The sequence below is a fragment of the Vicugna pacos genome, chromosome 13 (genome assembly GCF_048564905.1).
Source record: "Vicugna pacos chromosome 13, VicPac4, whole genome shotgun sequence".
Lineage (NCBI taxonomy): Eukaryota > Metazoa > Chordata > Mammalia > Artiodactyla > Camelidae > Vicugna > Vicugna pacos.
In genome coordinates, this window is record NC_132999.1 from 38,591,161 (window position 1) to 38,608,130 (window position 16,970).

General features: G+C 39.5%; 1 protein-coding gene across 1 annotated transcript in view; it reads right to left on the reverse strand.

The window, feature by feature from the left end:
* The window catches only part of ZFP69B (ZFP69 zinc finger protein B), a 32,602-nt gene that overhangs the window by 8,454 nt on the left and 7,178 nt on the right, over positions 1 to 16,970 (reverse strand). The window contains exons 6-10 of the mRNA XM_072975874.1: positions 14,207 to 15,372; positions 5,292 to 5,912; positions 5,107 to 5,190; positions 3,496 to 3,676; positions 2,059 to 2,144 (exon numbers count right to left, since the gene is read on the reverse strand). Coding sequence (XP_072831975.1) covers positions 2,059 to 2,144; positions 3,496 to 3,676; positions 5,107 to 5,190; positions 5,292 to 5,912; positions 14,207 to 15,372 — 2,138 coding nt within the window. The remainder of the gene's footprint in view (positions 1 to 2,058; positions 2,145 to 3,495; positions 3,677 to 5,106; positions 5,191 to 5,291; positions 5,913 to 14,206; positions 15,373 to 16,970) is intronic.

The window sequence follows — 16,970 nt, forward strand, 5'->3', positions numbered from 1 at the left end:
GAAGCAGTATAATATTCAATGGTGACATGTTAAAAATGCATATTGTAAAAATATGAAAATGAATATATGTATGTACATGCATGACTGGGACATTGTGCTGTACACCAGAAACTGACACATTGTAATTGATTGTACTTCAATAAAAAAAAAAAACAAATAAATAAATAAATAAAAATTTTAAAATGCATATTATAATGGCTAGAGCAACCACTAAAAACAGATCAAAGAAGTATAGCTATAAAAGTCACTAGAGGACATAAAATGGAATGTTAAAAGACTACACAACCTAAAAGAAGGCAGGAGAGGAGCAACCAAGAAACAAAGAATAGATTTGACAAACAGCAAACAAAGAACAAGAGTATACACTTAAATCCCACCATATCAATGATTATGTAACTGTAAATGGGCTAAGCAAGCAAGACCTACCTATATTTAAGAAGGTCACACTTTTAATATAAAGACACAGATAGGTTAAAAGTAAAAGAATGGATAAAGCTATACCATACAAACAATAACTAAACACTGAAGGAGCTACGTTAAATCAGATAAAGTGGGCTAAGGAAAAAGAATATTATTAGGCATAAAGAAGAAATATTTCAAAGTGATAAACGGTCAGTTCATCAAGAAGATAACAATCCCACACATTTCAGAATTCAAAATAAATAAAATAGAGTTGACAGAACTAAAGGGAGATTTAGACCCTTTAATTAACCACATTAATTAGAGATTTTAACACTCTTTTCAGTAAATGAGAGAAGTAGACAAAAATTCATCAAGGATATAGGTTTGAACAACCTATCAGCCAACTTAACCTAACTGACATTTATAGACTACTACCAACAACTGCAGTATATAGATTTCTTTTTTAAAATAAACTCTTTGAGATTATACATTTATTATATATTAATATAATTTCATTATAGATTTATATGCAGTTATAAGAAATAATGCAGAGATCCCATGTATTCTCTACTAGGGGCAAAACAGAGCTTTGACTGGAAAGGGGCACAAGGGAACTTTCTGAGATGGTGGAAATGTTCTGTATCTTGATTTGGTTACATGGTGTATAAATATGTCAAAATACAACTAAACACTTTCTTCAGTGTATTTTCCTCTACGTAAACTAGAGCTCAATTTTAAGAAGTTTAATCTTTTCCAGTGCTAAAAATCCCATCAGTTTCTGATATATGTCAGGAGATAAAAAATCAGAATTCCAGATAAGTTGAATGTGGAGATAACTCTTCAAACATTAGACTATTATTACTGCTTCTATATTACTGGAAATACTCCTGGAATGCATTTCAGTCCTACAGGGTGTTAGTATCTGAATTAGCTGAGGAAACTGGGATTGTAAACACCTAAAAAAAATCACTGAGCAAGTAGATACAAGAGATAAGTTCAAATCCTATACTACTTTCAGAACCCAGGTTCTTCTCTCTTAAAACTCTTCTGTCCTTGAATAACATCGCTTACTCAAGTCCTCATCTCTCATTTATTCCATAGTTTTCCTTTTGTTTCACTTCCACTTCCACCAGGCGGTGAGGACACCGTTTCCACACCCTGTTGTAACCACACAGCGTGTCTAAAGTGTGTGGTCTGACCATTTCTTCTCCACTCACGTCTCCTTTGGCTGCAGTTTCGGCTCTGCTCCTGGTACTATTCTAAGGACCACCTCATGAAGTGATATGTGCACCTCACGAAGAATGTCAGAACTTTCTTTCTCACAAGTTTTAAGTATAAAATACTCATAAAAATTAAGGTTTAGCTTAGATCCCAGGGGTAGCTGTTGGGTTTTAGGGGCTAGAATTATGTCACTCATTTTGCTTTCTCTACAGAAATTTTCACAATGTTAGACCTAGATGTCGGTTAGAAACAAGCTTTCTATGAGTAGAGAAACTGCTGCCACTGGGGCCCAGTTTTCTATACGAGAGCAACTTGCACTGGGCTCCCTGGGTTGAATTTGTTAGCCTCAACACACCCCAACTCCAAAACAAAAGGCAAGTTATAATCTTAAAAACCAAGAAGCATGTCAAGAAAGTGACGGAAACTCCAACCCACCTGGAATTTTGCTGTCGGGGACCTGGGGGTCACTTCATCCTTTAAACTTTCTCCCTGGGTCTCATCAGCATCCTGAGACAGCAGAGCTGAAGAAGGAAAAGAGCTATGACGTTTGTATCTCCCCAAATCCCCCAAATAGAAAAGCTGCCTGCAGACCTGCTGAATGTGGCTCCTCTCTCATACATTCACAAAGACGGACACTGAGAGTGACTCAAGAGCAGACTGGAGCCTCCTTAGTGAGGAGGTGCTGCAGGGCATTGCTTTGGGCATTAATATTTCCCAATGGTCAATGATGGTCTAAAAGCACAGATCCACCAGCCCATGTCTTTGTTCAAAGATTCCTGACAAGGAAGAACAATATAGACACTTCCCATGGACTTCAAGGTGCTCTACAAGCTGCCTGAAGCGTTTCTCCCCAGCACTGATTTCCTCTAACCGCCATCCTTTACCTGTGGGACACATGTCAACCACATTCTTAACCCTGTTAGACTGGAAGAGTCTCCATTCTCTGAACCACTTTTCAAGGCATCCACTTTTGTATCCTTTCTCTGACTCTTCTATCAAAAACTTAGACATCTTCTAAAGCCCAGTTTCATAGCATCTGCTTTGTGAAAATTGCTCTAAGTACAATCAGAAGATTGTTTCCTGTCTCCTGTCTTCCACAACAATTTTACCATAGAATAATCTTGGGCTCCATCCTATTCTTTTGATCTGGGTATGTGTCTGTTTCTATCAACTCATAATTAGCATTAGGGATCATTACTCATTTTTCCATCTGTCAGGATGCTTAGCAAAGACCCTGCCTGACAGAGCTAGAGTACAGCAAATACAGGCTGAATCTGAAGACTTAAAGGTATGAACTAAGAGACCACATGAAACATACGAATTCCTCTGTCCATCCATCTATCCTGATCAGACCACTAAATATTGTGTAACCTTGGACATGTTTCCCACAGAACTCATACATTTCAAGGTAAAATGAGAGTAACCAAGCATGTCATTCCTTCCACTTTGCAGGAGAGGAAAAGAAAGAAAAAATATTGGTTTGGGGCTAAAATGAATGAAACTTAAGAAGGAAAACCACTGGAGGGCTTAAGGGGGTAGAAACCTTTGACCCCGCTGTCTGTGAATCGCACGGATACACTTGGGAGCTGCTTGTGGGTAACACCCTGGATTCTGTCTTCTGTCATGTGTTTATTTGAGGATAGGGGATGGGAGCAGCATGGGGAACGTGTGACTGGGATCCAGTGCTGAGAGCCCAACATTTTCTCTCACAGCTGTCCTGTCCCCAAAGCCATAAGCATGAGCCCCAAGGAAGTGCTTTCCTCCAATTTTCTCCCCAGAGGGCTCCCTCCATGAAGTGTGTACCTATCCTTCCGCACATAACTAGAGAACCCTTCCCCCTCCTCCCTCCCGAGTCCATCATTCTACCCTCACCTTCTCCTTCAAATATCTTCGTCACATCTTCCCACAGGGGCGGCCCCTCCTTGGCCTTCTCTGGATGGTGCAGCTTCACCCAGGTGCTGGTGTCTGTGGGCAGGGTGATCAGGAGCTGCTGCAGCATGATGCTGCTGCCTGACTGGCCTTGTCCACTTCCCAGTGAGGAACCGGCCAGAGCCTACGCTGAGAGGCATCAAAGTTGCACGGTCCTCCTCTGATCACAGCCTCCTGCCCTCAGGACTTTGGCGCGTCCCTGCGGCAGGAGAACCTGGTGGCTCCTAGAGGCTGACGTGGCTTTAACAGCTCTGAAACACTGGCTCCTCTCTTAAATCAAGTACTGCCTCCTTGGGAGGCAGCTGGTTGAGTAGGTCTGAGTACATACTTCTTTATATTCTTCTAGCAGAGAAAAAGGCAGGAGACGAGGGATCCAGAAAACCGATCATACAGCTCCAACCTCCAGAACTTGCAGAAATATACTTAGAGCTGCAAAAGATCCAAAAACAATGATTTGGCTTCAATATGGGAATAAGTAGAACCAATGCTTTGCATGTGGCTCTATCTCCCAGTTACACACACACACACACAGCCAAAGACCCACACACACTCAGAGGCTCTACCTTGACCTCCCTCCTTGTAAGCACATGTATCTTCTGCCTGGACACAGATTTGGGAGGTAAGAGGATAAGCTTAGACCTCAGACAGCCTGGGTTAGAATTCTGACATTTGTACTTAAAAGCTCTAAGGTACTTCAACTCTCTGAGCTTCAGTTTCTTCATCTAGAAAATGGGGATAATTGTACTTCATAGGGTGCACTGATTAATTGAAACAATGTTTGCATACAGTAAACCCTCAATAAACATTATTATAGACCTTTTGCTTTAATGTTGCATCACAGCATTATCTAAGTTTAAAAATAAAACAATTACAGATCTGAATTTAAAGTCTGAGTATCTCAGCTGATGGAACAATCACATAGCCAAGTTTTCACATGGGCAAGCAGTGACAGACACATTGCCACCCACATGGATGTCCAGCAGCGGCAACTCCTCTAAACCTCTCTGTTAAGACGCACCCTGGTTTCAGAAAATGTAAAAATTGGGGGAGAGAGGTATGACTTCAAATGGAGGAAGTCGAGAACTTGATGTATAATGAGGACTATTGCAAAACTGTTTGTAAAAGGAAAATTTGGAAACAACCCAAATCTATCATCCCATCGAACCCCCTAGCATCTGAACAGGTCTCCACAGCGACCAGGTCCAGTGTACCTGGGCCCCAAGAACAGTCCTAGTGTTAGCTCCGTGGAAAGAAAGCCGGCCTAATTTTTTGAAGTTTGTGGGGCAGGGTATTTGGCTTCTTTTTGTTTTTAGCTGTGACTGATGCAGAGAAAGGAGCCTATGGATTGGAGCATGTGGAAAATATCCTGCCCCTGAATATATAAGATGTAAAATGGTTTGCAACCCAAGTGGAGAAACTTTCAAATCTTACTTAGGAAACAGTTAAAGACAGAGAAGCTTTATTTCGAGGATGCCCCTTCTCATTGCTCCCAGACATGCCTACCTCGGACTTACAGACTACAGACACAGGCTGCGAGCGGAGCCTCCTACTCACCAGACCGGCCTTGGAAGCTGGTAGGATCAGAGATGGGGGCGCGAGAGCACCCGTTCTTGAGGCTTTCAGCTCCAGAGGGTGTCTCTTTAGAGAAGACTGGGGATAACAGACTTTGTTCTTTCCCAGCCTTTTATAGGCAGATCGCATCCCTACCCAACACAATGATTCTTCAAAAATCGCCCAACGTTCACACAGGCTTCCTTCGGAACACCAGAGGACTGTCGGCCTCCGGACTGGGTGGGGGTCTTTTCCAAATTCCCCAGAGGCGGCCTAGGGCAGGTGCTGCGGCACCAGATCCCCCACTGCCCCTCCAAGGTGTCCTTTCCCAGCCGCACCCTCAGGAGAGGAGCTTTGGGGACCGCAATGGGACGGGTGCCTTGAACCGGCTTTCCGCAGACAGGGGCGAGGATGCACCTCGCCGACTGCTGTTCTGATGCCGGGCCGGCGGCAGCGGCCAGATCCACCGGCGCAGCGCCTCCTGGGCCCCAGCCCTGGTATCTCGGCGCCTCCGCCCTCCCGACGCGGCTTGGCCTTTGCCCGCACCCCGGGTCGCCCTCACCCCAGCCCGGGCAGCCCCGGGTGCGGTCCCTGGACACAGCAGCGTAGCCACCAACCCCAGAGCCCGCGCGTCTTCCGGCGGGTTCCGCACGCCCAGCCGCCGGCTCCGCCCATGGGGAGCCGCCGAGGGCCCCGCCCTCTCGGGGAGGCAGGCGCTCGTGAAAACCCGGAGTCCGGAACCCCCGGAGCACGCCCCCCAGGGCTGCCAGTCCCTGGACAGCCCCACCCTGGCAGATCGCCCGCGTTTCCTGACAGAAGTCCCAAGAGAACACTTGGCCGCCCAGCTCCTCCGGTGGGGAAGCCCTTTCTCTGTCATTCATTCATTCATTTGTGCAACAACTATCTTCTGAGAGCCTAAATCCTCCACACATTGCTGCAGGCTCCAAGGAGATCCCAGTCATCAAAACACAGTCTCTTCTTTCTTGGATCTTAATTCTAGAAGAACGAAATAGATAATAATAATGTGGAATGGGAAGGTTGCCTGTCATACCAGTAAACAACCAACTGCCCACCATGAAGCCATCAGCCACGGATGGTGCACCCTGAGGGGAATTCAGGCTGGAGAAAAACAGGAAACATTCTGTGCTCTGGATACTGGCCCCAGATAGTTACCAGATGCATATCTAAGGAATAACTTCAATAAGCCCAGACTCTTCTATTTTCCTATACATAGAACAGCACTAAAATCATTAACTTGAGATGTCTGGGTGTTTTTGTGATTAACAGTAATCTTTTTATGTTTGACTACATGATTCTCTTCAGCAAAAACTCCTGTGTATCCTGGCTCCCCTCTTCGGAGCAGTTCCTCAGAGCTATCTGAGAGCCTGTCTCCCAGGCTATAGTCCTCAGTAAGGTCCTCAAGTAAAAATTAACTCACATCTTTCAGGTTGTGTATTTTCTTCAGTCCACAATAAATAGAAAAATAAAGAGTTAATATCTCAGGTGATGGTAAGGGCTATGAAGAAAAAGGAAGCAGCAGGTGGAGAGGGGGATAGAGGATGGCTGGAGTTCCTCTTTCTGGTAATAGTGGGCAGGGATTTTTATACCAACGCAACTCAGAAAACAACAGTCATGTTAAAAATAAAACTCTGTAATGAATATATATATATATATATCTTAAAAGGAATGTGTTACTAGGGCTTCCACCTCAGCTGACATCTTACTGAAACCCCATATTGAGTTCATCCTGAGCCAAAAACTCCCACCTAAGCAGCCTGTTAATTACTGACCCATTAAAAATATGAGATTAAAAAATGTTTAATTTTTTAAGCAATTAAGTTTTGGAGTTACTTGTCATGCAGAAATTCCTAATTAATACAGTGGCAAATTTTGATAACTAGCACAAGCAGCATTGTGACAGCTAACTTATCATCAGCAATAATGGAAGTCAGAAGACTGGGATGAAATCGTCAATGTGTTGAGAAGAAATAATTAGCAACCCAGAATTCAGTGCAGAATTTTCAAAAAATCTTTCCAGAATAAAGGAGAAATAAAGACACTTTCAAACAAACAAACAAACAAAAATCAGAAACAGAGAGTTTGCTACCAGCAGACTACAGAAAGTTTAAAGAAAATTTTCAAGGCAGAAAGAAAATGATTCCAGACAAAAGGACTAAAATGCAAAAAAGAAAGAAGAACAATGACAGCAAAATATGTGCCTCAATCTAAATGAGAATTAATGATGTAGAGTAAATATCTTAGTAATTTGTGAGGTTTAAAAAAATCAAATTAAAATATCCGAGAAAAATAACATATAGGTTGAAAGGGGCATGAATGAAGTTAAAGTTTTCTAAATTAAAGTGTCATAGTTAAAGTGTTCAAGGACTATTGTGGAGGAGAGAATTATTCATTAACATTAAATTTTGGTAAGTAGAAAATGTATATTGTTAACTGGTAGACTTATATTACTGAATATGAAAACCTATTATAAAGTTATAGTAATTAAGACAATAAGGTAGGTATTAGTGCAAGAATAGACAAACTGAACAATGGAAAATAAGAGTCCAAATTCAGACCTATGTATAGACCATCACCTGATTTAGGACAAGGGTGGAGAAAAAGAAGATCTTTTAAATAAATTGGTGATAGGTCAATTGAATATTCATATTAATCCTTACTTTACAACATAAACAAAAATCAGTCCAGTTGGATTACAAATCTAAAAGTGATAAGTAAAACAATAAATTTTTTAGAAGAAAATAAGAGAATATTTTTATGACCTTGAAGTGGCATACATTTATTACATGGGATAAAAAATGCTAAACTTAAAGGACAAAATTGAAAAATTAATCCACATTAAAATTAAGGACCAGACATTTCAGGTGCTTTTGGTGAGAGTATAAACTGGTACAACTCTTTCAGAAAAGTATTTAGCAGTAGTATTTACTAAAGCTGAACATTATGATCCAGCAATCTCATCCTTAGGTATATAACCAACAGAAATGCATACAAACATTCACCAAAAGACATATTCTAGAATGTTCCTAGAACACTCTTAATATTAACCCCAAACTGGAAACAACCCAATGCCCATCAGCAGTGCAGTGGGCAAATAAATACTGTTATATCATACAATGTGGAGTACACACAACAATGAAAATAAACAGACTACAACTACACACAACAATGTTGATGAATCTCACAAATACAGTATTGAGCAAAAGAAGTCAGACACAAAATAATACATATGATTCTATTTAAGTAAATTAAAAAAACAGGTTAAACTAATCTATGATGTTAGAAGCTAACTTTTATTTTTTTTAACATTTTTTATTGATTTCTAATCATTTTACAATGTTGTGTCAAATTCCAGGGTAGAGCACAATTTTTCAGTTATACATGAACATATATATATTCATTGTCACATTTTTTTTCTCTGTGAGCTACCATAGGAAGTTACCTTTTAGAGGACAGTGACTACAAGGGGGCTCTGAAAAAAGAGTATCTTAGCAGAAGGTAAAGAACTTGAGCTGGGAGCATGTGTGGGCATATGCATGGATCACCAAGGAATGCCATATTGCTTGAGGCAAATCATGGTAAGAACATAAAATGGATGCTTTCTGGAGAATAAACTGCGGGGGATGCAAGTGTGCAATAATCTGTGTGAAAGAAAATAGGTGGTAGCAATGGAGGTGATGAGAAAAGGTATATTTTGAAGACAGAATCGACAGAATTTTCTGGTGGGTTGAACATAGTTTCAGAGAAAGAGGAGTCAAGGATGATCTGATTGAGCAATTGGATGTTTCTATTTATTGAGACAGGAAATACTGGGAGCAGAGCAGGTTTGGAAATGGACTTGTTAAATCTGAAATGCCCAATACATACCCAAGAGTCAATATGCAGTTGGAATTAAGAATCCGAAGTGCTGAGAGAGATTGTGGCTGGGAACATAAATTCGGGTGTTCTATAGTCTGAACGTTTGTGACCCTTTCAAACTCGTATGCTGAAATCCTAATAATTGATGATGGTTAGGAGGTGGGGCATTTGGGAGCTGATTGGGTCAGGAGGGTGGAACTCTCATGAATGACATTAGTGACCTTAAAAAAGACACCCATGGGTCTGTCTCCCTAGCCCCTCCACCATGTAAGGACACAGCGAGAAGTCAGCAGTCTGCAACCAGGAAGAGGACTTTCACCAGAACCTGACTATGCTGGTATCCTGATCTTGGACTTCCAGCCTCCAAAACTGTGAGCAATAAATTTCTGATGTTTAGAAGCCACCCAGTCTATGATATTTCGGTTATAGCAACCAGAACAGACAGAGATGGGGTGTTTGCAATATACATGCAGGGAGTTGGGGGTGTCTGCAAGGGCATGCCTGAAGCTGGGTAGGGAGACAAGGGAGGATGTGACGAGTAGAGGTCGGTGAAGAAGTGATACGGCATTGGTACTAGCGGGTTCGAAAAAATTTTCAAACTGGGTACTAGAGTGTGTCTGTTGGAAAGAAATACATCCAAAAATTTTTGTGCATGTACTAAAAATAAGTAATAGAAAATTTAACATCTTAACTACTTTTAAGTGTACAGTTCCGTAGTGTTAAGTATATTCAGATTGCTGTGGAACACATCTCCAGAATTTTTTCATCTTGCAAAACTAAAACTCTGTGCCCATTAAACAATGACTTCCTCCCCTGCCCCACTTATTCCTGCAAACACCACTCTACTTTATGTTTCTATGAATTTGACTACTTTTGCTACCTCTTAAATAAGTGGAATCATACAGTATTTGTCTTTTTATAGCAGAATTTTTACATTGGTAATATCTGGGTACTGTCATGTTTGTTTTCCTATATATCTCTGTGTTTTCATAAAGGAACATTTGCTTTTTAAATAAGTTTAAAAACCATAAAATGCAACATTAATAGTTTCTATTTTTGAGTGACTCTGTATACCAGTTATAACAAATTTGTTGTGGAGTGCCTATTAAAAATGCTTCTTTACAGATGGAAAAATAAGATTAAGAAAAAATAAGTAATTTGACCAAGATCACCAGCTAGAGGTGGTGGTGGTAGAGCTGGAATTTAAATACAGATTTTTATGATTCCTGAGTGCAAGCTTTTTACCACTCTGCTATGAAGGCTCAGGATCTGAGCATCATTTAATATTTAGTAAAAAACAATTTCAATTCTAAAAACATATAAAACCTGATTCCATCATGTAAAAGCACACATAGGCAAAGAGGACACAAAATAACAAAAGTGAACTTCAAATTTACTGTGTACTGAATGTTGACATTGGCACACCCCACCCCCACTCCCCAAACATCACCCATGAATAAGTATTGAATTTTTAATACTTTTAGAGAATTAAAATAGGTGAAAGAGAGAAAGGAGGATGTGGGGAGAGGACACAAATCCAACAGAGTTGGGAGAACTAGTGTGGAATACTAAGGTTTATTCAGAAGTTTAAGTAGGTATAATACTGTACGTCTGCTCAAGCCTGGGTGGCTTAAACAACAGAAATTTATTTCTCACAGTTCTGGAGGCTGAGAAGTCCAAGATCAAGGTGCTGGTAAGGAAGGTTTCATTCTGAGGCATCTTCTTTTGGCCCATAGGCAGCCACCATCTCATTGTGTGCTAACATGACCTCTTCTGTGTGCTTGCAGGAGTGAGAGACAGAAGAGGAAAAGGGAGAGTTCATTGTCTGGTGTCGCTTCTTAAGGGCACTAATCCCATCACGAAGCCCCACTCTCATGATCTCATCTCCCTCTAACAATCTCCAAAAACTCCTTCTCCAAATGCCATTACATTGGGTGTCAGGGCTTCTCCATACATATTTTGAAAAGGAACTTTTAGAAAAATAAACATAGAGGAAACTTGCCAATGTTTTGAAATCAATTACATCTATTTTCATAAAAACATGTCTCATTGGAGAAATTAAAAGTCACATGAATGTCACACACAGCCCAGCTTCTGTCTCAGGAGTTTAAACCAACCAACATTTTGACTGCTTAGCTGTTCAACCCCATTTCATTGAGATGATGTAGTTTAAATAAGGTCATCTGTGTAGATGTACAGAGTGTGTTTGGCACAACCAGTTGAAAGGGGATGACAAACAATGAGGGGTATTCAGATAATTGACTAGCAATTTGGAAATAGAAATGTTTAGATCTCAATTATATCGGATGTAAAAACACAGACTCAAAATATAGGAAATAACCTTTTCAGTGACGTTGAGATGAACAAAAGTCAAAAAATAAATTCTATATGGAGGGATGAGTTAAAATGGGATAGGAAACTGTTGAAGGGGCCTGGCTTTCCCTGCAAGAAGGGGCTGCAGGTGCCACAGCTCAGACTCCATTTCCACCTTGTTTCTACCCCTGTCTCTAGTGTGTCTGATGTCCCCAATTCCAGAGCAACTCGTCCTTTTCCAGAGAATAAACTCTGGTCTCCTTTGGGATGAGGGAAGGTGGTAATGTAAATTCGTGTTTACAACACAAAGATAAACTCATTCAGTTAAGCAGCCATATTTACCTGTACTTTTAACAAATTAACTTAAAAATGCCCCTCTGTCTTAACAGTATGTCAGTTACGAGTCACAGCTCTCAGGGGGCTTATAAATCCTGATCCATTTGCAAAGAAATAAAAGAAACAAAAAGATTTCCCTACCTGTAAAGTCTAGGTGAGAAAGTATAGGAATTACTCTACTGTCATCATAGATATATAATTCAATTCACTTCAAATCAAAATAATTCAACAAATATTTATTGAGTCCCTACTATGTGCCAGGATCTATTCCAGATCCCTGCTCTTGTGTTGGTACATAATAGTAAGGGGAGATAGCAGTAAATAAGCATAATAAACACGTAAAGTGCCTAGTATGTTAGGTGATATGTGTATGGACAAAGAAAGAACAAGTTAAGGGGGGTTGGGAAAATTGAAATTGGCGGGTAAGGGACAGCTGCAATATCAGAATAGACATCAGTGAAAAGACAAGATTTGAGAAAAGATGAGAAGAGAAAGGTATGAAAAGGAGCAGCTAGTGCAAAGGCCCGATGGCAGGATCAGGCTGGAGTTCAGAAGGGAGATCTGGGCTAGAGATGCGAATTTGGCATTTAAACCAAGGTGACATTTTAAGCCATAAGACATGAGATCACTGAGGCACAGGTGGTAGACAGAGAAAAGTGATGGTCATGCCTGTCACTAAAAGAAGCAATCAGAGAAACCCAAATTCTTGGGAAATCTAAGACCATAGAGACATGGAAGAATGTATATACAAGAAACAGTGTGCATCCCCACTCTGTCCTTCTGCCCATCAAAATCATACAAACTTAGGAGTTAGAGGCTAGTGTAGAATTTTTTTAAAAATATAATAGGAAAAATCTAGGGATAATGGTATATATATTCTGGATTAATAGCTTTACTTTTGATAGTTCACACAATGCACAGGCAGTTAAATTCTTTGTTCTGCCATTTAAGAGTAAGAAGTTGAACTTGACCAATCTCCAGTTATGTTCAAAGGACGCAATATTTATTAATACAGTGAGGTACTATGAGTCAACTCCTCCACTCCCTCTCTCACTTCCCTGCCTCAGTTTGACCCCTGTAGTCACCTTCTCCCTGGTCCTCTTTGGTGGGCCAATAGATGTGTTTCTCTGGGGGTTATCTGAAAGACCCTCCCACTCAAGAGAAAGCATATTTGAATCTAATCCTGCACACTTGGCAAGTGGAAAATTAAAAACGATGAAAATGGCAGCCACCAATCTCAATACATCTATCTTTAAAAAGGCATAAATATGTATTAAGGAATTCTGGCCTAATTTTTTAAGGTGTAATAACGGCACTGTGGTTAAGTCTTAAAAGAGTGATTATCTTTTAGAGACATATCCCAAAGCACTTGTGGATGAACAACAACAAAAAATCATTATGAACTGAAGTCTACGTAAATATCTCCATAAATAATTCACAGGTTTCCACAATGACATTACAATTGTGATTTTAAGAAACTTTTCGCCACAAAAAGGGATTGATAAGGAAATAAGACTTAAGATATAAACAAACATACTAATTTGACATTAACTGATAATCTATTGTCAACAGCAGTCATCTTACATGTTCTATAGCAGGAGTGGCAAACTACAACCCTCAGACTAAATGCAACCCAACACCTGTCTTTTAAATAAAGCTTATTGGAACACAGATACACCCATTCATTTACGTCAGTGTTTCTCAGCTAGAGACTGTCTTGCCCCACAGGGGGCTAGCAATGTCTGGGGAAATTTCTGGTTGTCACAATGGTTGGGAGGACTACTAATATCTAGTAGCCAGGGATACTGCTAAACACCCTAAAAAGCACAGGACAGCTGCCCATAACAAAGCATCTGGCCCCAATTATCAGCAGTGCCAAGGCTGAGATGCCCTGGTTTATACATTGCCTCTAGATGCTTTTACACTGAAACAGTAGAGATGAGCAGTCCTGACCGAGGCCATATGGCATATAAAACCTAACATATTTACTATCTGGCTGTTGGCAGAAAAAGTTTGCCAATTCCTCTCTACTAGAAACCATAAAATGTAAGTACTTCATGTATAGTACATTATCTATCAAGTCTAGAAAACTCCCTTTAACATTATTTCTTCTAGAAATGAGACAATTGACATTTTAATTTATACTCTTCTAGGCATATAAAGGGCTCTAATAAAAATTATGATATATTTTGATTCATTAAAGGGATATTTAAAAGAGTGATTCTCAAAGCCAATCCACAGATCACTGACCTGCCATGATGATTTCACTGGCCCACAGTGACATGAGAAAAATAAAGACAAACTGGGGAGATTTTCATAAAGCTGATTTAATTCAGTGTAAAGGGCAGTTCTTCATGATTATATCTTTCCTATATTTTTAAGTATTACAACGCCCTTTCTTTTCTGAAACAATGCTGGCAAAATCTTTTCTAAAAAAATGTGGCAAAATTTAGAAGTTGTATTAGTGGATCAAATCAGTAAAAATAATTATTGGTTCTTGAAATCCAAAAGTCAGAAAACCACTGATTTAGAGGCTTTTGCTCCAATTTGGGGATTTTCTGATGTTGAACATATTTCATATATCATTGCTGAAGGTATTTCTTAAATGTGTTTTGCAATGTCGAATAAGTGACGAACTACAGCTGAAGGCTTTTCCACATTCATTACAATCATATGGTTTTTCTCCAGTATGAATCCTCTGATGTTTAGCAAAGGATGAATCATGCCTAAAGGCTTTCCCACAATGACTACATTCATAAGGCTTCACTCCAGTATGGACTCTTTGATGGATAGAAAGATGTATTCTCTGGCTAAAGGCTTTCCCACATTCCTTACATTTATATGGTCTTTCCCCAGTATGAGTTCTCTGGTGCTGAGTTAGGTATGTGCTGTGACTGAAGGTTTTACTGCACACATTACAAATATAAGGTTTCACACCACTATGAATAATCTCATGTTGCCTAAGATGTCTAATTTGAAAAAATGCTTTTCCACAGTCTTTGCATTTAAAAGTCTTCTCTCTGACATGAGTTCTCAGATGCTGGATCAGCCCAATGCTCTGGCTGAATGCTTTCTCACATACACCACATTCATAGGGCTTCTCCCCAGTATGAATTCTAACATGTTGAGTAAGAGATGATGGATGTCTGAAGGTTTTCCCGCATTCCTTACACTCGTAGGGTTTCTCACCAGTGTGGATTCTCTGATGTGGAATAAGGGATGAACTCTGGCTAAAGGCTTTTCCACACTCCTTGCATCTGAAAGGTTTCTCTCCAGTATGAATTCTCATATGTTCTGTAAGATGAATGAGCTGTTTGAAGATTTTTTCACAAATACTACATTCAAAGGTTTTCATCCTTGTATAACTCCTTGAATGATTAATCAAATCTAAATTGTATCTATTTTTCTTTCCAGATAGGTCATATTTATGGTGTCTTCTTCTTGAAGGACCTATTGGTCCGGGAACAACTTTTGAGCTCACATTAATACTTTTCTCAAATTTGTTAGGTTCTTGGCCTCTCTCCTGAGTGAGTGTTTTCTTGCGGATCAAGGGGATTTGCCCCTCACCCATTCCTTGGTTCTCCTGGTGGTTTTCTAACTTATGACATTTGGAGACTCTTCCCAATGTGGAAATCAAGGTGCTTCCTCTTGTGGACCTTTCCATCATCAAGCCATGGTGTAATTCTTCCCATGAAATGTCATTCTTTAAAGTTGACTCTTTGGTTTCTGTTTTGCTCTCCAAGTCTAAAAGAAATTAAAAAATATAAATGACCCATATTCATTGCACTTGAAAAAATAAGCGGCCGTACTGAGAACAGGAGGGGAAAAAATAACATATACTAGATACAGGAGGCTTGGGCTGTCTTCAGATATGATCTTGCCACCTAGAGAGCTGATACAAAAGTAAAGGAATGGTCAAAGGAAAGAAGCTGTTAAAAGTGAAGTGACTTTAAGAAATTGGGAGGAGTTCATCCGTGTGAACTGGAAGAAGAAATGGACTAAGAAGAATCTTGGCATCATTGTACAGGCAAATATCAAGAGATAAGACAGAGATAAAGATTCTAACACCATATCTCCTCAAGCCCATATTTCTATGACAAAATTTTCTTTATTAAAAAAATTCAAGTCTTCATCTATAGTTTTTGCATGTTAAAATAAAACATTATATAAAAGTAATACATTTACTAAAAAGGGATAGCCTCTGTCAATCTCATCCCCATTCCTTTCAGTCTTTTAGGATTTTGAAATGCATTTGTTCACACATTTCCCAACAATATGTATATGTAAAGGTGTGAATTTGTATATAAATGGTGATATACATTTCTACAAAAAAAGGGGGATCATGGAATGCACACAGTTCTGCATCTGTTTTGTTTTGTTTTAACTCAACTATATCATATGGGCTTCCTCCCATGTCTGCACATTTAGATTTATCTCATTCTTTTTAACAACTGTATTGCATTCCACTTATAGATACATTATTTTGACTTTTCCTTACTGAAAAATACTTAGGTTGTCCCAAAGTTTTCACTTTATCATTCATTATACATAAATTTGTATACTTGTCTGTCAATATTTCATATGATTTATGAAAGAGGATGTATTGAGTTATAAATATGTGTGTTCTCAGTGAATATGGGTGCCTTTTCCTGAAAACTCACTGGATTTTATCAACCTTCATAATTTTTGCCTACATAAGAGATGAAAAATGGCTTCTTAATTTGTGACAAAAAACTGATTACACTGTAAAATCTTAAAGGATAGAGAATATATATTCTGTCTATAGTATACATGAGACAACAATTTTGGAAGAGGGAGTGTCCTGGAGTTTTACCCTCTAGTCCTATCCAACCATTCTGGACCATGCCATCCTAAAGAGGCGATGTTTCCCATTCACAGCAAAACCTTATTCCCCAGGATTTCTAACCTCATTTTAGTAATAGCCCATAAATTACTCAGTGATAGCTGGATGAATTTTGGAGTAAACTTAAAAAGCAAGTAAAGATATTTAGATCACTTACTACAGGGAATAAGGAGTTACTTGACTTTTCTTTTAGGGTAAGAACAAGATAAATGCGATATTTCATGTGGTCAAATCTGGCAGTAACATTCAAAATGATTCAGAAAAAGAAAATAAGACATCAATAAATGCAACTAGAAATTACAGTGATTGGCATGAGATGACGGGGACTGGCTTAGCAATGCTATCCACGGAGATGTAGACACTGTCTAGCAAGTAATATTAAAGAAGGAGCCACTGGGAATGAGGTGAAAACAGAGCAGAAAGCATGATACATTCTTGATATCATGATTTCCAGTCTCAGAGGCTGAGAGAACAGGAG